This window comes from Mirounga leonina, unplaced genomic scaffold (genome assembly GCF_011800145.1).
Source record: "Mirounga leonina isolate KUSES-001 unplaced genomic scaffold, KU_Mleo_1.0 Mir_125, whole genome shotgun sequence".
NCBI lineage: Eukaryota > Metazoa > Chordata > Mammalia > Carnivora > Phocidae > Mirounga > Mirounga leonina.
The window spans coordinates 52,377,816-52,402,869 of NW_023270305.1; the positions used below are offsets into that span (position 1 = coordinate 52,377,816).

Sequence of the window (25,054 nt, forward strand, 5' to 3'; positions counted from 1 at the left end):
CAACGTGGATGGAACTGGAGGGTATTATGCTAAGCGAAATAAGTCAATCAGAGAAAGACAATTATCATATGATCTCACTCATATGTGGAATTTAAGAAACAAAACAGAGGATTATAGGGGAAGAGAGGAAAAATAAAACAAGACAAAATCAGAGAGGGAGAAAAACCATAAGAAACCCTTTTTTATAGGAAACAAACTGAGAGTTGCTGGAGGGGAGGGTGGGTGGGAGGATGGGGTAACTAGGTGATGGACAGTAAGGAGGGCACATGATGTAATGAACACTGGGTATTACATAATACTGATGAATCACCTCTACCTCTGAAACTAATAATATATGTTAATTAGTTGAATTTAAATTAAAAAAACATGAATGAAAAGAAACATTTGCTATCTCTAAAGTTCCCCTTAAATATGATTTACCTAACAGACATCTGCACAAACACAAATAATTTTATTCACATGTTAGAACAGTGTTTGAGTAGACAAGTGTTTTAAGGACACTTAATACAATCAATTTCTTGAACTCAGATTTGAATTTTAAAAAAAACTATATTCAAGCTCTGGGTATTTTACTTACAGAATTTTGCATGTAGCTCACTTCTTTCTGCACAAAGGTAAAATACTATTTGTATTTGCTTAATTCCCCATATTTTGCTGTTTCAACATGATCTTGTACCCCCAGTCATTTCATTGTTAGTCTAAGCTTACATTTCTTTCACTCTCAGCCTTTTCTGAGCTCATTTTCTCTCTTTATGTTCTCGAGTATAGCTTCGAGGTATCGGGTATTCCTTCCCAAGGTCCACAACAATTACCTCCCTAGAAAATGTCACTCCTTTTAAAGGTCTTTTGTGGTTTTCAACACCTGAAGGAGTTCTAGTGAGAGGTGTAGGTGGTTTTTGCAAATCTTCATCCTGTAAGAGAATGGAACAAACAGTATAAAAGATCAATTTATGAAGGCAACAAGTCCTGCTTTAAAAAATGTTATATTTTTAATTTAGTTTATATTTTAAATTCAATATAGAAACACTGTTAGTAAGAAACAGAAGAAGTGTTTCTAAATGATACAGGAAAGCAGTGATAATCCATCATGATCTCATTTTCATATCTCTATGGGTAGAAAGGGGCCCCCGAACCATCGTTCTGCCTCTGGGCATGGGCCTTGTGTTGAGGGAAGATGTGAACTGTTCCTATCAGAGAGTCCTGACAGGGAGCTCAAGAAGGCCCGGGCAATGTTTGTATGCTGTTGTACAGCCTGGAACCAGAACAGGGACATGGGCTCTGGTCCTGAGCTTGGCCGCAGTGGAGGAATGACCTTGAACAATTCATGTCATTTTATCATTTGTAACATGAGAGGGCTGGATCCCTAGATGATCTCCAAGGACTCCACCAGCTCTAAGATCCTAGGATTCTGAGAAAAGCAAAATGGAGGGGGATTATTAAGAACAATACAAATGTAAGAGTGAAGAATGAGCAAGTGTCTAGATTTGGCATACATGACTGGTTTAATAACATGAACTGATGAACTAAGAAGAATGGTTTAGAAGACTGCAGACTTTGTGCTCCTTCCAGGTAAAAACTTAAGTTTCAGGCAAGACCATCTCATTGTACCTAGCCAAAAAATTTACCACTTTTCAATCAAACACATTCTGACCTGGTCCTTGGGAGGAGATAAGGCGATCTCCTCTTCACCATTTCCTCCAGCATTCTTAGGCTCTTGCTTCTCTTTTGTTTTGTCCTCCTTCTCTTCTATGTTCTCTTTGTTTTCTAAGGGTGTGTCTTCTTTACTCCGTCTCTGGACAAGAATGCCAGGCCTCATGGGTGCGTTTAAGTCCGTGATTGGTGTTAGGATAGTCCTAGGTAATCAGCAGAATTTTTAAAATTCATGCATGTTAGCCACCATTATCATACCCCAGAATGGCTTTCTATCACATTCTACAATACAGACTTACTTTTGTTGGTCTCCTGAATTGTTTGTCTCCGCATTAGCAGCTAAACAATCTTCACCTCCATTAGCATCTGTACAAGGACTTTTTTCTGTCTCTTCATCTTTCTTGCTTTGGAAACTGAAAATGAATAAGCAAAAAATTCAGAAAAAAAAAAAAGAATGGTCTTGATTTACTTGGCATGGAACTTCACTTTTAAATAGGAAATTAGAATTTCTAAAATTCTGAAATGGAAAAAATAAATAGCTATAGCATTATTTGCTCTATTTTAAATTGATTTATATTATTTCTAGATACATTTGCTAGTGTGACTTGAAATCTGATCCCAATTTATCAGCGTGGATTTATACCATTTATATAAAAAAACCACCAATAAAAGGAGGATGCAAATGAAGCAAATTAGAAGGAGGATGAAGAAAGTGATTGCTGTGGTTTCAAAGCTCATAGGGTTAGCTAGAAGAATCGTCCACTCTCACAATCACAGATTGTACAAATATTCTTTTCCAGCTTAATTTGAATGTAGTTCTCTTGTTCTTTAAGTTTTCTAGAAACAGAAGAATAAAAAGCTATTTTCACTGTTGTTCTTTTGATCAGCTTCATAAAAGATGCTGTGCTTGTTTCGATGAAGTTGACTCACACTGGCTAATTTCTCCCCATAAATGTGGTGGGGGCTGAGGTGGTTAGAGGGGAGACTGAGCTGGGACACGTGTGATCACACAGCTCACCTCCCCTCACCCCAAAAACTATCAGAATCCAGAGGATAGGAATTGGAGCAGCTGGAGCCAAGCCCAGCTCCCCATTCTTCTCTCTTCAGTGACGTCATAGAATCATGGAACGGTTCAGTTAGAAGGACCAGAGTGCCAGCCCAACCCTGCCCATCACCTGGAGTTAGGAACACTAAGAAGCTCTTCTCTGGGCTGCCGTTTCACTGTCCTCTCCTCTCAGAGGGCTGGGGTGGAGGCCATGGGGCACCATCCTGGCACTCTTTGGACAAGGATTTTCTTCCTGCTCTCCAAACACCAGCTTTCCTTTCTCAACCTGAGCCTATTTCTTTACTGCTTCTTTCACAGACAGTGAACAATCAGTCCCACTTCCTTCTTATAAAATCCCTCCCTAGAGTAATCAGCTTACCCCCAAATGGATGCTCTCCAAGCTAAATAGCCCATCCTTCTAATACCACATCACTGGACCCATTTCCTGGACAAATAAGCAAACTAGCAGCTCTAGAAGCCGTGGCTGAGGAAGCAGGAGTAGAGCAAGATGACCCCACCCCCAACCTAATTTCAGGTGAGTGAGTGATGCCCATAACAAGAAGGGGGAGGGAAGAGTTAGGGTCTTCTGAGAAGCAGAGAAAGGTACAGGAATATGGCAGCTGCTGCCAACCACATCTAAAAAATTGGAAAACGAGTTCTAGGAGTCTCTGGGCTGTAGCAGCACTGGATCTCCTTCAGAAGGGCAAGGACTGTGGCTTTTTCATCTCTGGATACTCCACCAACTCAGGACCTTCAAATCGCATAAATGTTGAATGGATGGGGGTGTGTAGCAGGTGTGGTGTGTGTGTGTGTGTGTGTGTATGTGGTAGCCCAAATGGAGCTTGTTGGAGGGCTCAGGCCATGCCTAATTTTTTAGAACATGTGAACATCTGAGCCACTCCGAGCAGAGTGAGCAGAATTCATGGATGCTTCCTCCAGCAAGGCTCCCAGATGAAGACTCAGAGCCCATCTCACTCTCCTTACGCTACACTGCTGCCAGACTGAGACTTTAAGAGCCCAAATCTTCCCATGTCTCACGTACACATAAAGGGTTTTTCTGGGAGATGGGAATATTTTAGATCTACTGTTGGTTACACAGGTCTAGACATATGTAAAAACCCATCAAACTAGATCCTTAAGATTAGTGTGCCTTGTGTCATCTACTGTGTGGATATTATACTGAATAGAAAGGGAAAAGGGGCCCCATCCCCACCCTGAATTTAAGTATTTGCCGTGAGTCGTGCTGGACTGGAGTGCACTGCCGCTATTTGGTCCTGTCTCCAAGACTGCTCAACAGATGTAGTCTGAGACCAGAGACCTTTAGCAATAAGTAAGGGCTGACAAGACTATTGCAAGGGCTTTCCTTCACTGAATGTGACTTAGGAATCAATATCATATATTTAACATAATTCTGAAAAGTGAAAGATTCTCCAACTTTGGTCCCTAAATCACATTTTAAGTGCACTGGACTGTAAGTCGGTGATGCCACGATAGTCAAAGATGGGTTCCAGAGCCTAACAAAATATACTTTGTATGCAGGCATGTGCTCAAAAATTATACATGGTGGGAAATTACAACCAATTCTACAGAAATTAAAAATATCCTAAGAGAGTACTATGAACAATTGTATGCTGACAAATTGAATAACCCAGATGAAATGGAAAAATTCCTAGAAACACAAAACCTATCAAGACAGAATCATGAAGATCTAGGAAATCTGACTAGAACTATGAGAAGGAGACTGAATCAATAATCAAAACCTCCAAACAAAAAAAAAGACCTGGACCAGATGGTTTCACTGAGGAATTCTATCGAACATTTAAAGAAGAACTAACCAATCTTTTTCAAACTCTTCCAAACAATTGAAGAAAAGGGAACATTTCATAACTCATTGTATGAGGCCAGCATTACCCTGAAGACACTACAAAAAAAGAAATCTAAAAGACTGATATCCCTTATAAGTACTGAGGCAAAAATCCTCAACAGAATACTAGCAAACTGAATTTAGCAGCATATTAAAAGGATTATATACCATGACAAAGTGGAATTTATTCCACGAATGCAAGGATGATTCAACGTACAAAAATCAATGTAATCTGCCACATTAACAGAATGAAGAGGAGAAAAATACATGATCATCTCAATTAATTCAGGAAAGGTATTTGACATAATTTAGTATCCTTTTCATGATGAAAAACACCAAATAAACTAGAAATAGAAGGAAACTATCCCACAATAATAAAGGTTATATATAGAAAACCCACAGCTAACATCACACTCAGTGGTGAGAAAGTATTTGCAAATGACATATCTGATAATGGATTAATATCCAGAATAAATAAAAAACTCCTATAATTCAACAACAACAAAAAAAACCCAATTCAAAAATGGACAATGCATAGACATTTTTCCAAAGAAGATATGCAAATGGACAATAAGTACATGAAAAGATGCTCAGCATCACTAATCATTAAGGAGCAAATCAAAACTACAATGGGATATCCACTTCATACCCATGAATACAGTCATTATTTAAAAAAAAAAAAAAGAAAAGAAAACAACAAGTGTTAGAATGTGGAGAAACTGGAACCCTTGTGTATTGTTGGTGAGAATGTAAAATGGTGTGGCCACTCTGGAAAACAATATGGAGGTTCCTCAAAAAGTTGAAAATAGAGCTACCCTATGACCCAGCAATTGCACTACTGGGTATTTACCCCAAAGATACAAATGTAGTGATCTGAAGGGGCACGTGCACCCCAATGTTTATAGCAGCAATGTCCACAATAGCCAAATGATGGAAAGAGCCCAGATGCCCATTGACAGGTGAATAAAGAAGATGTGTTAGATATATTATATATATATATATATATATATATATATATATATAATGGTATATTACGCAGCCAACAAAAAGATGAAATCTTGCCATTTGCAAGGACATGGATGGAACTAGAGGGTGTTATGCTAAGCGAAATAAGTCAATCAGAGAAAGACAATTATCGTATGATTTCACTGATATGTGGAATTTAAGAAACAAGACAGAGGATCATAGGGGAAGAGAGGAAAAAATGAAACAAGATGAAACCAGAGAGGGAGACAAACCATAAGAGACTCTTAATCTTAGGAAACAAACTGAGGATTGCTGGAGAGGGGTTGGGGGATGAGGTAACTGGGTGACGGACACTGGGGAGGCTGTGTGTTGTAATGAGCACTGGGTATTATATAAGACTGATCAATCACAGACCTGTACTCCTGAAACAAATATTATATGTCCATTAATTGAATTTAAATTTAAAAATATTTTTAAAAATTAAATATAGAGTTCCATATGATCCAGCAATCTCAGTTCTGGGTATACACACAAGAGAAGTGAAGCAGGGACTGGAATGGATATTTGTACACCCATGTTCACAGTAGCACTATTCAAAATAGCGAAAAGGTAGAAACAACCCAAGTTGGGATATATTATTCAGCTTTAAAAGGGAATGAAATTCTGATACAGGTTACACAGAGATGAACCTGGAAGGCATGATGCTAAGTGAAGCAAGTACCTGCAATAGTCGAATTCAGAGACACAGGAAGTAGAATCATGATTACCAGGTGCTAGGGTGAGGGGGGAAATGGTGAGCTATTGTTTAATGGATACAGTTTCAGTTTGGGAAGATGGAGAAGTTCTGAAGATGGATGCTGGTGATGGTTGCATAACAACGTAAATGTACTTAAGCCACTGAACTGCACACTTAAAAATGGTGAAAATGGTAAATTTTGTATTTGTATCATAATTTAAGACAATTACTTGTGGAACAGAGGAAAGGAAACCCATCTGTAGTGGCCTCGTATGTGGCAGGCACTGGGAGAAAAAAACCACCAGCACACAGAAATCTTGTTTCTATCTCCATCCTCTTGCTCAGTTTGTCTCCCCACTGTGAACGCCCCAGCCCTGCCTCAGCCCTTTACCTCCCCACTCCTGCACGGCCCTCACATGAGGCCATCACCATCCACTAGGCTTCCTTCCTTCTTGCTTTCTCTAAGCTGTCATTTCAGCTCAGTGACACACCATGTCACCTACCTGCATCCCAAACCCGTGCCCTGTCCAGCTCCAGCCGCACGCCAGCGGGCGAGTGGCAGGGGCTTTCACATTCTTTGTCATTTCCCACCTCCCACCCCATTTATTCCTTGACCTCAGGCTCCCAGAATCCTAAACATTATCCCTCCTGTTATCAAAACCTGCTTTCTAATCCTTCAAACCAAGAATGTCCGATAGAAACTTAAAGTTATTCCACTCTCAAGGATATTTGTATCTTAAACAAGAGCTAAAAGCAAAAGCAAGACAGGGTAGAATTTCAGGCATCAGCCAGCAGACGGGGAGTTCCCTTTGGGGCAAGGAAGACTTTTCTAGTGCTCCTCACATCTGCCACACTGGGGTCAGATATCAACTCCTCCTAGGGCGAGCAGTTCTGCCCTGTCCCCCACTCCTGCCTTCAGGCTCCTTTGGGGTAGTAGCCAAAGGGTGGGCAGTCCCGGTAGCAGGGTCTGTGGCAGGCTGTGCTCCAGATGGGCACAGGGTGCATGTGAATCCCCAGCCACCTCCCTAAGGCCTTGATCCATGCAATTTGGTGATGTCCTCTAACAAAAGCATGATCCCTGAATTACAGGATCAAGACAAGGACATTGAGAGGCCTTACACGTCACAGCTGCCTGAATGTGAAAACCAGGGGAGCACACAGGACCCAGGTCTGGCCAGTCAGAACAGTCCACAGTTCAGGAGTCAGTATGGGATCCAATCAGCTCAGTCAGTCTCAATGTCAGGATACTGGCAGAAACTACTGGCAAACAGGAGAATAGCGCTGAGAGAGAGAGAAAGAGAGAGACAAATTACAAAGGACTCTGCTTGATCTAACCATGCTTGAAATCTTGGTTTTTTTCGCTGTGGACTGGAAGCTGTAAGTTGTGTGACCTGACGCCTTTCCTTTCTGGCTTAAGTTGGTCCGAGTGGGGTTTGTGTCTCCTGCAATCCAAGACTGCTGACCAACTCGCTCTGTAACCAGAATCATACCGCTTCCCTTTCTGAGTCCTTGATTTCTAACACAAGAATCCTCACTTCTTCACATAAGAGCCATTGCACCTGTCCACCAAGTCCTGAGCTTGTAGGGCATTAAATAGGTCCACTCTAGCCTCCAATGACAAGTGCAATGAAATGAATGCCTTTTTTTCTTTCTTCAAATGAGTGTAGCTGTTTCCTCTACTATAGCTGGTGGAGCAGCGTGGAGGTCTTATTTTAGATATTAAAAGGCCACGTGGAAAATACTGGCACTTACAAATGTGAAGCTGTGGTATTGCACAGAGCTCCTGGACTGAAACAGTTTCTCTTCTATAACAATGGCTAAAATCTGTCAATTTTTACTAGAGGAAGGAAGGAAAAAAATGATATTAAACACTAAGATAAATAGCTAATATTTTAGTACATATAATCTCCACATAAGTGAAGGCTGTTCTGCTGAAAAGCCTTCATTTTTTATGATCCACAGTTAACCTTTTCATGCAGAAGCCATTTAAAACCTCACAAAGTTAGGGCACCTGGGTGGCTCAGTCGGTTAGGTTTCCAACTCCTGGTTTTGGCTCAGGTCATGATCTCAAGGTTGTGAGATCGAGCCCCATGTCGGGCTTTGCACTCACCAGAGAGTCTACTTGGGACTCTCTCTCCCTCTCCCTCAGCCCCTCCCTCTGTTCTGTCTCTCAAATAAATAAATCTTTTTTAAAAAAATAAAACCTCACAAAGTCAGTACAGCTTGATAAGGCTTTTGGGCTATCCATTCATCACCCAATTGTTTCTCATGTAACAAGTAACACTGAGCTACACAACAGGAAACGCGGCCCTTGGCAGGGGTGATGGTACCAGGAGAGCACTTCTCTCACTAAGGAAATGGGCACCAATCCCCAAACACCACAGTTCAGCAGAGGAATCTCAAATTCACTACAAAAGATTTAGCAAAACATTATAGCTAATATTTATTCACCTAGAATTGAAACATCTTTTTTTTTTTTTTAAGATTTTATTTATTTATTTGAGACAGAGAGAATGAGAGCGACAGAGAGCACATGAGAGGGGGGAGGGTCAGAGGGAGAAGCAGACTCCCTGCCAAGCAGGGAGCCCGATGCGGGACTCGATCCAGGGACTCCAGGATCATGACCTGAGCCGAAGGCAGTCGCTTAACCAACTGAGCCACCCAGGCGCCCTAGGATTGAAACATCTTTGAGAAAGTGTCTGAAGCATTGTACTATTAATATTACATTACAACCACCTCAAATCAGGTAAATACGTTCCTGGCTTCAACTACCAGAGCTGTAACACCCGTGTGCACACCCAGCCCAGGGACATTTTAAAGTCCCTCTGTCTTGCAGTCTGCTACTGGCTTCATGAGGCTGAAAGACTCCAAGTTGAGGAGTCAACCACCCCTGAGTCATCATTCCAGTGGTCCCATTCAATCTTCTGGTTTGTGAAGGGCATACCTGGGCTGCAGGCAGAGAACTTTCTGGCCATGTATTTGAGCATCTTCTGCCTTATCCCATGCTATGTGGTTAGTAGGCTCAAATTCCAAGGACTATGGGGGCACCTGGGTGGCTCAGTCAGTTGAGTGTCTGGGATGGAGCCCCATGTCGGGCTCTCTGCTCAGAGGGGAGCCTGCTTCTCCCTCTCCCTCTGCCTGTCGCTCCCCCTGCTTGTGCTCGCTCTCTCTCTGTGTCAAATAAATAAAGCCTTAAACAAAAATCCAAGGACTATGAAAAGCAGATTAGTCTCTGATTCCACACCTGTCTGAGATGTCCAGGAAATGTGTTAAAGCTGACCTGATCTATCTATTCCTGGGAGACTTTTGACCTTGTGATTCCAACCCAGGGAAGAGGTGAGACGACATTGCAGCCTACCTCAGGGGAGCAAGTAGGGTTTGTATAGACCAAGCCTTTTGCACATTACAAGCTTTATGTCCTTTATTTATACCTATTCACAGATCACACTTGGATTAACATTGATTGAACAACTCTATTTGTTTTATTTCATTTTTTTAAAGATTTTATTTATTTATTTGACAGAGAGAGACATAGCAGAGAGGGAACACAAGCAGGAAGAGTGGGAGAGGGAGAGGCAGGCTTCCTGCCGAGCAGGGAGCCCGATGCAGGGCTTGATCCCAGGACCCTGCACAATGTCAAGGTTCATCCATGTTGTAGCAGGTTTCAGTATTTCATTCATGTGAGGAAACATGTATATATTTTTATAAATTTAGAATAAAATTAGAATCATGGGGAGACTGAGTGGCTCAGTCAGGGGTGGGGGGGCTCCATGCTCAGTGGGGAGTCTGCTTGAGATTCTCTCCCTCCCTCTTCCATTGCCCATCCCCCCCACTCTCTCTCAAAATAATCTTTTTTTAAAAAAAATTAGAATTTCTATATATATATACTTTGTTAAACTTACCATTTTTATTATAAATATTTCCCCAATGTCTTTCAATAATCTTCAGATGATTTTTTTTAAACACTAGATGTGGTGGATTTTTTTTTCTAAGATTTTATTCATTTATTTGAGAGAGACAGTGAGCGAGAGAGTGAGAGAGCACAAGCGGGGGGAGGGGCAGAGGGAGAAGCAGGCTCCCCGCTGAGCAGGAAGCCTGCTGCGGGACTTGATCCCAGGACGCTGGGACCATGACCTGAGCCCTGGGATCATGACCTGAGCTGAAGGCAGACGCTTAACCAACTGGGCCACCGAGGCGCCCCAGAAAGATGATTTTTTTTAAATACCTACACATTTTTCCAGTTTATAGAAGCATTACAATTGTTTTCTTATTGTTGGACAACTTACTATTTTTATAAATAGCATTGATGGTCGTATTTATAAATAAATATATGAATTAAACTCTCATATTAAAATATTAATCTTCACTTTTATTTTCAAAAGTTTATTGGCTTCTGGCTCTATCTTTTATTTTAAATCTCATCCACTTTGTTTCACTGTTTTTGGGCTCCAAATATCTTACATTTTGATTTATTACTTTTAACTTCTATTTATTCCCTTTTTTTATATCTTATTTCTAATTTCTTAGGTTCAGTCTTCTATTAGCCTTAGTTAAGGCAAAAGCAATGTTCTGCTTTAGGCTTAGAAAACTGTTAAAAACACTTTGATTTTTTAATAATTTGTATTATTAACTTGTAAAAGGGGAATCCTAATCATCTGTAGATCCCAATAGTTTTGTTTGTTTGCTCCCTTGCTTTTGGGAAGGGAAAAAAAGTTGGAAAAAAACATGCATTGGTGATGTGACTTAAATTTTAAGAAACATGTTTTATAAACAAGCACAATTTCTCATAAAAGCAATTTTTTCTGATTCTAAGCAATTTTCTTAAGCTTAGAAGTTAAAGTTTCTCTTGTAGATGTCAAGTCTTTCTTGATCACAAGAGTCTTCACATAATACTCTATTTGAATTAAAAGAAACCCCAGAATCACAACTCTGCCATTTGAGCAATTTAATTTTATTAGGAACTCACTTAAACTTGATAAATCACTTTTAATTTTTCTGTTACCTTTTTAAGCTTAAAGTAAAAATGTTCACAGCACATCACTGATAAGCTAATGCTCAGATGTTTTCATCTCTGTATAAGATTTTAGTTAGTATTGGGCAAAAACACATACTGGTTTTATTAGATTTTCTGAGAACATTTTTAGATTTACAGAAAAATTGAGAAGATAGTACAGAGAGTTCTCATATACCTCATACCCCCAGTTTATTATTAACATGTTACATGAGTATGGTACATTTCTTTCTATTAATGAACCAATATTGATGCATTATTATGAACTAAAGTGCATAGTTTACTCAGATTTCCTTAGCTTTTATCTATCTTAGTTTTTCCTAGTTTTTATCTCATGTCTTTTTCTAGTCCAGGATTCCATCCAGAATACTACATTACAATTAGTTGTCGTGTTTCCTTAGACTCCTCGTGGCTGTGATGGTTTCTCAGACTCTTGTTGTTTTTGATCACCTTAACAGTTTTGGGGAGCACTGATCAGGTACATTGTAGGTTGACCCACTACTGGAATTTGAGCAGACACATTTTTTATTTTGGAATTTTCTTTAAAGTAAAGGCACATACATATTTTTAATTCCACATCTTCTACCTTTCCTTTGTTGATTTACTCAAACATTTTAAATCGCCTTCCTCCTCTTTGTCCTCATTTATATTTTTCCTTTATGTACAGTGATGTTTGGTAATGTTTGATAAACAGCATAGCCAGTCTATAGGGGTAGCTCTAAGGAGAAAGCCCACTCTACGAACGAGGGGTTGATAGCACCTTCGTCCTACATGTCCCAGCCCATCTCGATACCCTTTTGTTGTATCCCTAGGCTTTAAAGCACAGCTTTCTGAAACCTTACCCTGGGGGACTTGAGAGCCTCTACTTTGTGCAGACCCCAAACCAGATTCACCTCGATTCACCCCCAAATCCTAGATCTCTAATCCACAAATGGAAGAAGTTCATGGTTTAAAATTCATGGTCTTCGAAAGACCAAATCATTGGATCTGGGGCAAACTAGGACAGTATGGCCCTTATTAAAATGCCCTTGGGCTGATTTTGTGGAGATCAAGTTGGTGTTGGACGTTGTGATGTTTTTACTTCTTTGATACTCCTTCCTTCTCTCTGAGTGTGGACGCAGCTTAGTAAATCATTCTGGCAAATAAAATGCAGCAGAAGTGAGGACCTGTGAGTTCTGAAAATAGGTGGTAAAATGCATTATGACTTCCTCTTTGCCTTTTCTCTTGGCTCACCTGCTTTGGGGGAAGCCTGCTGCCATGTGGTGAGGATACTGAAGCAGCCTATGGATGGGGGCATGTGATAAGGAACTGAATCTTCCTTACGATCATTAGCAAGGAAATAAAGCTTCTTGCCAGATAATCCTGTGAGTAGGCTTAGAAACTGATCTTCCTCCAATTGAGTCTTCAGATTATTGTAGACCAACATCTTGACTGCAACCTCAAAAGAGACCCTGACCCAGAATCACCAAGCTAAACCATTCCTGAAATCCTGACTCACAGAAACTACGAGATAATGCTTACATTAAGCGGCTAAATTTGGGATCATTTGTTATGTAGCCATAGGCTGTGTTGTTTACATTTTTGATTTTCTGTATACTATAATGTTTTGATATCTTAAAAACCTTTCTGGCTGGGGAGACTACCCATCCTGGGGCTAGCCAATTCTTAGAGATAGCATGCTCAGCCAGGAACATGACTTTGATTTGCAGACTAACCAATCCAGAGCCATACCTCCTCTATTTGGCCTGTGCACCCCAAAAGGCAATATTCCTCTGCCTTAATCATCCCAGGGCCAGGCACTAGGCAATGATAGACTACCCCTATAGCTTAGAGCCCATAGAAATTATTCAAATTAGCCAATCCTAAACTGTTTACTCTGCCCTGCCTTGTTTTTCTTGCAGAAACTTCAATAAAGGCTGTGGTCCCAGCTCTCTCCTCACTCTTGCCCCCTTTTCCTCTTGCCCCACCCTGGTGCTCTCCCATGTGGCCCTCTGCATGCTGTGCTCTGCCTCCTGAGTCTCTAGGACTTGTGAGTATAATAAACTTTGTTTTCCCGAGCCTCTCTGTGTTTCCCTCTGTGGCCACACCTGACTGACTTCACATAATAGAACCCAGAACACAGCTTGGGTGAGGGAATGTGTAGAGGGAGGACCAACAAAACTCTATAGCAAGTCTCAACCTGTCTCAAAGTGGTTCTGTCCGGGTGGGTCCATTTTCCCTGTCAACATCACAAGGTGATCCTTTCAGTATGTGACTCACCATGGCTCTCATTTATTGTAAAAGTCAATAAGGTGCCTTCAAGAACTAGGGTTCTTTTTTTTTTTTTTAAGAACTAGGGTTCTTATGAATGGAGTTTATGGATTAAAGTCAGTTATGCTCTTCTTGGAGGTGCTCTTAATATGTTCCGATAACCAATGGAGCTAGAGGGGATTATGCTAAGTGAAATAAGTCAGTCAGAGAAAGACAAATACCGTATGATTTCATTCATTTGTGGAATTTAAGACACAAAACAGATGAACATAGGGGAAGGGAAGGAAAAATAAGATGAAAGCAGAGAGGGAGGCAAACCGTAAGAGACGCTTAACTATAGAGAACAAATGGAGGGTTGCTGGAGGGGTGGTGGGCAGAAGGATGCGGTAACTGGGTGATGGGCATTAAGGAAGCCACGTGATAATGAGCACTGAGTGTTATATGTAAGTGATGAATCACTGAATTCTACCTCTGAAACTAATAATACAGTATATGTTAATTAAATTGAATTTAAATAAAAAATTTTAAAAATATGTTAGGATAACCAAGACCTCTCTAGAGTCTAAAAGAAAAAAAGGAGCTGGATGCACCTCCACCCCAAGAGTCCTGGGTCTCCTGGGGCCCAAAACTTAGGTCAAAGGAATATGGCTAAGTTTTAGTTTTTTCCCTCTTGGCAGAATTAAGAGCTATCCCCAAACGCAACTTAATCAACCCTTAACGCCTGCCCCTAAGGAGAATGTCCATGACTTGCTATAGCATTCTTCCTGGGATCCCTGATAGGACCCAGTATTGTGCAACCTGACCGTTATCTCCTACCTAGTGTTAGGAAAGCACATCACCTCCAAATCTGGCCCAAAAGGGCCTAGGCTCTAAGCCACCTCATCCAGTACTTAAAACCTGCCTTCATGAAAATTACTCTTGAGACCCTTCCTTTAGGCTGCCCCATTGGAAAGCCCAACCACTTGGCCCATCAAGTCCACGGGTCCTTATTTCCAGGAATCAGTTGCACATGCTCTACTTTGGACCAGGGGAGCCTCACAGGTGCTAAGATAGATGGGACTAAAGGTTTGTTTCATTGTCCTTTCTTTTTTCTTTTTTTGAGTTCTCAAGGAACCTTTCATAGATACTTTCATAGACACCCCAGGCAGTGGAACTGGGCTCTGTCACATGCAGTGGGCTGTGGGAAGCACTGTTAATAGCACTTAGGACTGTGGAATCCACGACATGATGCACTCCCGGCCCTGAGACATCCACCCTCCTATGTATTGGTTAAATTACTTCCTATCTCAGAGAAAACCATACTCACTCCCCCTGAAGAAACTTGTCCTTGATTAACACATTCCAGGTGCCATATTTAAAGTTGGAGGAGAGACATTTTTGTTCTACACAAGGGGTGTCCAATAAAACTGAGTGTCGTGGCTAGACTTTGTATCTAAAGCGATGTTTTCAAGTGATACCTTGTTCCTGAAGCCCATCTACGCTCATGTCAGCCCCAGGAGGTTAGGGGGCTGAAAAGAGCAAGAAAGACTATGGGGGGGGGGGCTTCTAAAAAAATTACTGAGGAAATACGTATCAATCACAAAAAAATACATATTTTAAAAAGGTAAAAAATTTGCCTTTTATTCTAGCACCCAGAAATAACCACTGTTAACAAAATTATCCTTCCTAACTTTTTACAGACACCCAACTAGAAGAAAACAGTCCTTACATGTCCAGGGGCTGACCCTTACCAGAAGAATGAGTTTGTCAACTGCTGGCTTCCTTACAGAGAAGGTGGTAGGAGAGGAAGCTGTACAAAAGAGAGGCTGCACTGTTCAGGTTCAGGAGTGTGAGCTCTGGGAATTATCGGGATGTGAATCCCTGCTTTTCTACAGGGAAAAGGTCACACAGTACCTTTTGTGTGTGTGGTACTGTGTGACCTTGGGTAAGTTACTTAACCTCTCTGTGCTTCACTGCCCTCACATTAAGGCTGGGAAGAATAACTGTTCCCATAGAACTATTGTGAGATTTAAATGCACTAATATTTATATGCTTGGAGTGGCGTCTGACACATGGCAAGTGCTCAATAATTTTGTTATTGCTATTGTTATTAAGAATTTAATCTGGGTGTCTGGGTGGCTCAGTCGTTAAGCGTCTGCCTTCGGCTCAGGTCATGATCCCAGGGTCCTGGGAACCAGCCCCGCATCGGGCTCCCTGCTCGGCGGGAAGCCTGCTTCTCCCTCTCCCCCTGCTTGTGTTCCCTCTCTCGCTGTCTCACTCTGTCAAATAAATCAATAAAATCTTTAAAAAAAAATTTAATCTGGGGGCACCTGGCTGGCTCAGTCAGTGGAGCATGTGACTCTTGATCTCCGGGTTGTGAGTTTGAGCCCCATGTTGGGTGTAGAGATTACTTAAAAATTTTAAAAAATCTTAAAAAGAAAAAGAATCTCGTTTAATTGGGTAAAAGAAGATGGTAATTTCACAACACCTGCCGGTTCTCTGAGTAGCTTGAGAGCAGCAAGCTCAATGTCTCTGAAGCCTCCATTTCTTACCCACATGGAGGCATCTGGGTGTGTGTGAAGATGCGCACTGGGGAGGATTAAAGAAGGAGTGCTTTCTTGGAGAGGAGGGAGTAAAAGGTGGATTTCAAGACAAGAAAGACTAGGACCCCTGTAGAAGGGTTGTTTCTTTTTCTTTTCCTTGGGCTTTGGGAACCGTCATAGTTAGTATCCAGTTCGAGGGTCCCCCACCATAGTGTCATTCTCTCTAGTTACCTCCAAGCCTTCAGTGATCCCTTTACACAGAGCTGTTCAAGGACTTGGTCTGGACAGGAAAGGGTATGCTCGAAGCTTCTTGGACTCCTAGCCTCCCGCCATTCCCTGTTGCTTCCGCCAGTGCTGGAGGGTGAGGCAGGGGAGCCAACACAGCAAGGACAACATTGGCCAGAGTTTGAATTCCATTCCCTTAGTAAGTACTCAGATGAGGAACACTCTCCCTTCTCTGTGTTTCAAGAGACATGCACGGCGAAACCCTTCTTTCAGAAACAGTATCCCTCCCTCTCTTTTCTCTCATCCACCTTAAGGTGGCCGGTCACCAATTTCTTTCCTCTCAAGTATAAAATTCCTCAAAAAATGATTTCTGATCTCTTTACCCTTATTGTTCCCAAGGTTAGTTGTTTCTTTTTTTTTTTTTTTAAGATTTTATTTATTTATTTGAGAGAGAGAGTGAGAGAGAGAAAGAGCACAAGAGGGGGAGCGGGAGAGGGAGAAGCAGGCTCCCTGCCGAGCAGGGAGCCCGATGCGGGACTCGATCCCGGGACTCGATCCCGGGACTCCAGGATCATGACCTGAGCGGAAGGCAGTCGCTTAACCAACTGAGCCACCCAGGCGCCCCCAAGGTTAGTTGTTTCTTAAGTGGCATTTTGTTCATCTTATAAGGCAAATAACCTCAGCTAAATTTTGAAAGCAAAAATTTGCCTCCCCCACTTTTCTTACTGTGGTAGATTGTGTACATGCGTGCCGCTCCTGCCCTGGAACCGGAGCTGGCTCATGACTTACTCAGACCAATAGGATGTAAGAGAAGAAATGCTGTACCACTTGTGGCCTCGCCCTTTAGAGGCCTGCTGGCCTCTGCATTTCCGCTCTCGAGCCCTGCGGCACCAGGGAAGAAGCCTTACCTTGTAGCTAGAGAGGTCCAGCTCCCATGAGGCACTAAACATATGAATAAAATTCCAGCCCAAATGAGTGATCCCAGCTGTCTTCATCTGTTTGGGAGGCTTTACCAGAAATATCATAGCTTATAAACAACAGACACTTACTTCTCATAGTTCTGGAAGTCCAAGATCATGGCACCTGCAGAATGAATGTCTGGTGAGGGCCCTCGTCCTGGTTCGTAGACAGTTATCTTTTTGCTATGTCCTCACATGACAGAAGGAGGGAGAGAGAGCCTCTCGGGCTTCTTTTATAAGGGCAGCCCTATTCATGAAAGCTCTGACTGCCTCACCTAATCACCCACAGGCCCCACCTCCTAGTAGCAGACTCCAGGGGTTAGGACTTTAACACATGAATTTTGGAGGGACACAAACATTCAGACTACAGTGCCAGGCTCTGCCAAGTGGAACAGAACCACCACTTAGCTGATTTAACACAACTCATAGAATCATAAAAGGTAATAACTACCAAACCCCACTTCTTAACATATCAGAATTACAGGCTTTCTTCTACATCTGAATATATGCAAAATCCCCTTTAAGATCTGCCTTGGGAGCAAGGGTGGAGGGAGTCTCTTGGCACTCAGAGAGGGAATATAACATATCCTGATGCTTAGCAGGGGTGGGGAAGGTGGACCTTATTAAAAGTAAGCAAGATTTATAGAAAGCTACTTGAAAAGAGGATTCTGATGAAATATATTTGAAAGGAGGTCAAATATATATTTGAAAAGAAGGGAACTCATGGTATTTATCCAGATAAACAAAAGGAAGTATGACACTGAAGATTTGTACAGGGATCATGTTTGTTCAAGGGAGTAATACACTAAGAACACTTTTTAAATTTTTAACTAAATATGTAACAAGAGTTTCTTTGTTTTTTGGTGGGACTTTTTTTTTGCTTATGGATGGACTGATTTCCTTATCTTTATAATTTATTACATTCACAGTGGCTGTTTCTAGTGGGTGGATCAACTGTGAAATTATGCTGTATTTTTTCTTCTCACTCTGATTCCTTCCTCAGTATCCCTTTTGCTATGGACCCCTTCAAGTTCATTGGATTTCAGTAAAGGGAGAGGACTGTTTAGAAGATTGACACCTTGGACACCTGGGTGGCTCAGTCAGTTAAGCGTCTGCCTTTGGCTCAGGTCATGTTCCCAAGATCCTGGGATCAAGCCCCACATTGGGCTCCTTGCTCAGTGGGGAGCCTGCTTCTCCCTCTACCCCTCCCTGCTGCTTGTGCTCTCTCTCTCTTTGACAAATAAATAAATAAAAGTCTTTTTTAAAAAATAGAAGATTGACACTTACTTGCTTTCTTACAGAGAATAAAAAGATTTTGTAAGTAACATTGCTCAATTCCAGTTGATTCTATTTATCAAGAACAAAGGGGGTGGGGCACCTGAGGGGCTCAGTCAGTTAAGCAACTAACTCTTGATCTCAGCTCAGGTCTTGATATCAGGGTCATGAGTTCAAGTCTCATGCTGGGCTCCATGTTGTCTTAAAAAAATAAAATACTAATTTTCACCTTTATTTTCAAAAGATGAAGAAAGGGGCACCTAGGTGGCTTAGTCAGTTGAGCATCTGATTCTTGATTTAGGCTTGGGTCGTGATCTCAGGGTCATGGGATCAAGTCCCATGTCAGGCTCCAGGCTTGGTGCTGGGTCTGCTAGGGATTCTCTCTCTCCTGTCCCTCTGCCTCTCTCCCCACTTGCACTCTCTCTCAAATAAATAAATAAATAAATAAATAAATAAATAAATAAATAAACAAACAAACAAAATCTTTAAAAAAAAAAAAAAAGGAATAGATGAAGAAAGGGAATGGAAAAACCACATTGGAGGTAGCAACAAAGAAGGACTAAGGGCACTGCCATGCCTTGATTTGTAGAAACTGTGCAGATGTTTCACTAGAGGATTAAAATACTACATAACAATTTGCCTAAAAGGAGGTGGGTGCAATGGTGAGAAATGAAGGAAAAGGACAGTAAATGCTAAAATGGGGGCACCTGGGTGGCTCAGATAGTTAAGCATCTGCCTTTGGCTCAGGTCATGATCCCAGGGTCCTGGGATCAAGCCCCAAATCAGGCTCCCTGCTCAGAAGGGAGTCTGCTTCTCCCTCTCCCTCTGACCCTTCCCCCTGCTCATGCTCTTTCTCTCTCAAATGAATAAAAAATCTTTTAAAAAATGCTAAAATGTTCCCAACTAGTCCACAACTGAACTCTGTCTTATCTAATAAGCATGTCTTGCCCCTGAGCTCAGAGCTTCATTATCCACTCAGTCCTCAGTCCCCCGAGCCAGAAATCTGAAAGTCAGCACAGACTCCTTACTCTCTCCCCATCTAATCAATGACCAAATCCAGCTAACTGACATCCTAATCTTTCTCCAAACCATTCCTCCTTTCTATCTCTACCACTCAGGTCTACCAGGATATCATTAACCCTGCCTAGACTATCACAGGAGCTGCCTGACTGGTCTTGCTTCTGAATTTGTTTCTCTTCAACTCACCATTTACCAACCATCAAAGTTACCTTCGTCAAATACAATTCTGGTAATGCCAGTCTTGGTCTAAACCCTTCAGTGACTCCCATCACCTACTAAATAAGCCTCCTACTAAAGAAGTTCTAATCTCCGCCTTGAGTCTCCTTTCCCTAGCTTTGTTTCCCATTGCGCTGCTTGGCATTCTCTACACTGCTGCACTGCCCTCTCGCTGCACACATTTCTGTACTCTCATCGCTCCAGCCTGAACTCCCAATCCTATCTCATCACTCATCTCATACTCTCCAAGTAGCCTTCCCTGATACCCACCCACTTCTCATGGCTCAGTCAGGTGGCTCAGTTGGTTGAGTATCTGGTTCTTGGTTTCGGCTCAGAGCATGATCTCAGGGCTGTGAGATCAAGCCCTGCAGTTGGCCTCTGTGCTCAGCGCAAAGTCTGCTTGAGGTTCTCTCCCTTTCCCTCTGCCCCTCCCCCTCCCTGTGCTATTTCTCTCTAAAATAAAAATCTTTAAAAAAATAAAGACGTCTCCTTCAAAGAGGGGTTAGCACCTCCCTCCCCCACCACAAGAGAGGCACAAATGCAGAACATACTGACAACTGTCTCCTGGGAAGTCCTCCCTCCAGAATCCCCATTCCAAACTCTTGTAGGTTATAGGTGGGCGACTGCTGATGCAGCAAGAGCCAGCTTCTCCATCCCTTGCTTGTGTGGGGGGTCCTGGGAGTACTTGTTACCTCCTACATCATGCTTCAACTTTGGAGTCTCTGCTGAAATTCCAAGTCAGAACCCCTTCTAACATCCTATAACCAATAAACATGAATTTCAGATCTTGGGTAATACTATAAAGAAAATAAAAGGATAGAGATTAAGAATGGAGCCTACTTTTCCTTCCAGAATCTGAATGGGGAGGATCCACTACTAGAAGATATGGGAGCAGAGAAAAGAGCAAGTGCACAGCCCCCGAGGAGAATCTGAGGTGGGCACATTCCAAGGCCCCAGAGAAGGCCTGTACACCTGGCGTGTAATAATCAAGGGGATGAACAGTCTGAGCTGGAGTACAAGTAGAAGCTAGATCATATAGACTTTGTAAGTCCTATAGCAACTTATTTTATTCTAAACAGTGGGAAGTCCTGGGGCAGTTTTATGGGGATGTGATGTGTTCAGATGTTTAGGTTTTGGAAAGGATTATTCTGATCGCTATGGGAAAGTAGACCATAATCAGGAAAAAGAGGAGGCTGGAAGCTGTTGAGAGATGAAGGCCTGGATTAGGGTGGCAGCCCCTGTGGCGATCACGCAGGTCAATAATTAAACACTCCTCCAGCTGGGCCTGGCTGTTCATAGTTGATGGCATAGTTGATGGCGTGACGCCTTCAGACATCACAGACCTTAGGCTGACACCTTGACTGAGGCCTTGTGAGACACTATGAAAAAAAGGACCCAGTTAAGCCGTGCCTAGAATCCTGCCCCTCAGAAACAGTGACATCATACCATGCATGCCATTTTAAGCTGCGAAATAGTGGGATAATTCATTACATAACAATACGGGATGAATACCGCTCCCAGACGACACCAACGCTCTGTGGTCTGAGGACCGCACTCTGAGTGGCAAGGAGGTTAGGGAGAGGAGTGAGATCATTTGCAGAAGGGCTGAAATAGTTCAAAAAAAAAAAAAAAAAAAAGCACTGAGTCTGTGGTTTGAGAGCATCTCGGCCTCCTGCACATGCTGCTGCCTCTCCGCCTGGCATAAACACAACAAATGTTTGTGTGCACACGTCTCTTTGCCCGTTCCAGAAGTTGCTCATGGCTTGTAAGCACCCTGAATAAAGAAAATCGTTGGAATAGGGAGCCAATAAAATTGGGCAAACAAGTTCTCTTGAAAATTTGCTTAGGGTTGGAAAATTTATTACTGATGATTTCAGTTATCTCCACAAATTTGTACTCCTTCTTTTAGTTATTAGTTTTTAAAAACTATTACTGGATTGAAGAACTTGGAGGAAAACAGAGTCAAAGTCACTGTTTCTCTCCTTAGAATGCAATATTATATAAGCCATCCGGTCAAATCTTCTAAGCACGTGGCAGGATAAAGAGAAATAAGTACATTATATACACAAAAAAATGTACAAAATTGTTCATAGCATTGCAACTCTATCCATGATAATAAAAAACTGGGGGGTATATCTAACAACTGGAAAATAAACTGAAATATTCACACAGTAGAATACTATGCTGCAATAGAAAAGGAGGATTACTGGGGCACCTGGGTGGCTCAGTTGGTTAAGTATCCAACTCGATCTCACTTCAGATCTTGATCTCAGGGTCGTGAGTTGGGGCCCTGTGTTGGGCTCCACGCTGGACGTGGAGACCACTTTAAAAAAAGGGGGGGGGGATGTATTACTGATATACAGAGCAACACAAATTTTCAAAAATTTTGTTGAAAGGAGCCAGAGAAAAAGATATACTGTATGATTCTACTCATGGGAAGTTCAAGAACAGGTAAAATAGCAGTGAGAACAGTAAAGAACTCTAAGAGGGGTACGAATGGAAAGGCTACATGGAACTTTCTAGGGTGATAGAAATGCCTTATACCTAGATCTTTGGGGTGGGTGTATACAAATGTAAAATTCATTGAGTTGTATGCTTAAGATTTGTACCCTACTGTATGTAAAGTTTACCTAAATTTTTAAATTAAAAGAAAAAAGGAGATAATGAGACAGATGAGTCTGGCTCTCTGGGAAGAGTTCTCACCTGGAGATATAAATTTGAGATTTTTCTGCACAGAAAATATTTTGACGCCATGGGTCTGCATGAGATCAATTGGGAAAATAATCTAGATAGAGGAGAGACCCTAGGATTAAGCTCTAGGGAAGCAGAGGTTGGGAAAAGGGAAATTGGTCAGCAGAATAGACTGAGGTCAAGAATGGGAGAGGAGGAGGAGCAGGAGAATAAGGTCTCAGAGAAAATGTTTTAAGAATGGAACAGTCAGGGGTGCCTGGGTGGCTCAGTCGTTAAGCGTCTGCCTTCAGCTCAGGTCATGATCCCAGGGTCCTGGGATCGAGTCCCGCATCAGGCTCCCTGCTCAGTGGGAAGCCTGCTTCCCCCCCTCCCACTCCCCCTGCTTGTGTTCCCTCTCTTGCTGTCTCTCTCTGTCAAATAAATAAATAAAATTTATTAAAAAAAAAAAAAGAATGGAACAGTCAACTGCACGAAAGGCTACTGAGAGCTAGAGATGAAGGCAGAGAAATGTCCGTGGGGAAAAGACATTCTGCTGCCAAAACAGGCTCTGATTTTCAACCTGACATAGTCTAATTCCCTACCACTTCCAGCCCTAATTCCAACACTCCTGACCTCAACACAACCCATAAAACCTAAAAGCTTCTCATTTAAAGAACAATAAAAAAGTCTGCCTGAAAATCAGCTGTAAAATATTTTAAATTATTTTGAAACTCACCATATTGATACAGCTCCAAGACATAGTATTCCTTTCAAAACACAAACAAAAAGAAACATAAAACTAAAGGCCTTTTTTCTTTAAAGAAGTCTCAAAACATTCTTTGTTGTTTTTTTTTTTTTTAAGTTCTAAAAGAAGTTCTGCAGAATAGTCAATTTGGACCAATTTTTCTACAGCACAACTAGAAAAGCTAAAATATTTTAAAGTATCTGTTTTAAAGCATAGGAGAAAAAATAAGGCCATGAAGAATTATTGTGCCCAGATCCAGGAGAAAACAGAAGGTGGGAATACAGGTTGCTGAGACCACTATTTGGGGCTCTGCCAATCTTCTAATTTCAGAAGATAAAGCAGAGTAGATGAACAGAGCTTTGTTGTTTTTTTTTTAAAGATTTTATTTATTTGACAGAGAGAGTGAGAGAGCACAAGCAGGGGAAGCAGTAGGAGAGGGAGAAGCAGGCTTCCCACAGAGCAGTGAGCCCGATGCGGGGCTCAATCCCAGGACCCTGGGATCATGACCTGAGCCGAAGGCAGACGCTTAACTGACTGAGCCACCCAGGCGCCCTGAGAGCTTTGAACAGACTCATGAAGCTAAGGAACCATGAATTCAGGGCCAATCCTCAGGCTTTGCCTTGGGATCTGAAAGGTCATACTCTAGGAATAGGGTTAAATTGACAGGCACTAAAGCCCAATTCTGAATTATCTCAATTTCTGAATGGATTAGATTGCTCTGAGATTGATAGTGGTGCTAGCCATCTGTCAGAAGCAAATACGCATTCTCTCTGGAGCAAAAGAACATTATTTTAGGATTCAATTATCTCTATAATTTTTCACAATGACCACATTAAAAAAACAAAAATAAACAGGCATACAGGGAAACAAGCTGATGTATTCAAAAGTAGAGAAGAAAAACAGCCGACTCAAAAAGGAACCAGCTAACAGAATTATCAGATATAGATTTTAAAATAACCATTCTTAATATGTTTAAGAAAAAAAAACAAGATAACTTTGGCAGAGTACTGGAAATTATAATAAAGAAATAAATGGAAATTCTGGAACTGAAAAATACAGTAAGAGAAATTAAGACCTCAATAAATAGGATTAACAGCAGATTGTTTGAACATGATCAGAGAAAAATCACCATCCATTAAAAAAATTGATAATTGAACCACATTAAAATTAAGACCTTATGTTCTTCAAAACACATCATTAAAGTGAAAAGGCAAGCCAAAGAGTGTTCATATACAAAGGACATACATTCAAAATTTATAAAGAACTCCTGTAAATCAGTAAGAAGAAAACCCAACATAAAGAGGCAAAAGACCTGAATGGACACTTCACACAAGACGGTATCCAAATGCACATAGTGAATAAATTTAAAAATATAATTATAGCAGACTAAGAGCTTTTGGTTTAAAAAAAAAAGCTTTCCTCCATATTTTGAAGCATGTGAATAACATAAATAAAAATTAAATTTTAAAAGCAAGTAAGATGCTGAAAGAACATACATGTGATAACAGTAGTTCACCTTTAGGAGGTGAAATTATGGGTGATTTTTCATTTTTTTATATTGCATATTTCTGAAATTAAAAAAAATTATTGTGGCTTTATTTTTGTTTTTTTTTTTTACTTTTTTATTGTTATGTTAATCCCCATACATTACATCATTAGTTTTAGATGTAGTGTTCCATGATTCATTGTTTGTGCATAACACCCAGTGCTCCATGCAGAATGTGCCCTCCTCAATACCCATCACCAGGCTAACCCATCCTCCCACCCCCTCCCCTCTAGAACCCTCAGTTTGTTTTTCAGAGTCCATCGTTATTTTTGTTTTTAATGGATAACATTCACATGGTTTTAAAAGCAATACGTTATAATGCATACATTGAGAAGTCTCTCACCCTATCCCTGT

The 25,054-nt window shown here is 41.4% G+C and overlaps 1 protein-coding gene across 1 annotated transcript; it reads right to left on the bottom strand.

Moving 5' to 3' along the window:
* Window positions 1-737: 737 nt before the first annotated feature.
* CUNH2orf74 (chromosome unknown C2orf74 homolog) lies at window positions 738-6,864 on the bottom strand. The gene is made up of 5 exons (XM_035000557.1): window positions 6,765-6,864; window positions 2,294-2,414; window positions 1,950-2,063; window positions 1,676-1,853; window positions 738-911 (listed from the first exon to the last, which is right to left on the bottom strand). The coding sequence occupies exons 1-5, from the start codon at window positions 6,862-6,864 to the stop codon at window positions 738-740; spliced, it is 687 nt and encodes a 228-aa protein (XP_034856448.1).
* Window positions 6,865-25,054: the final 18,190 nt, after the last annotated feature.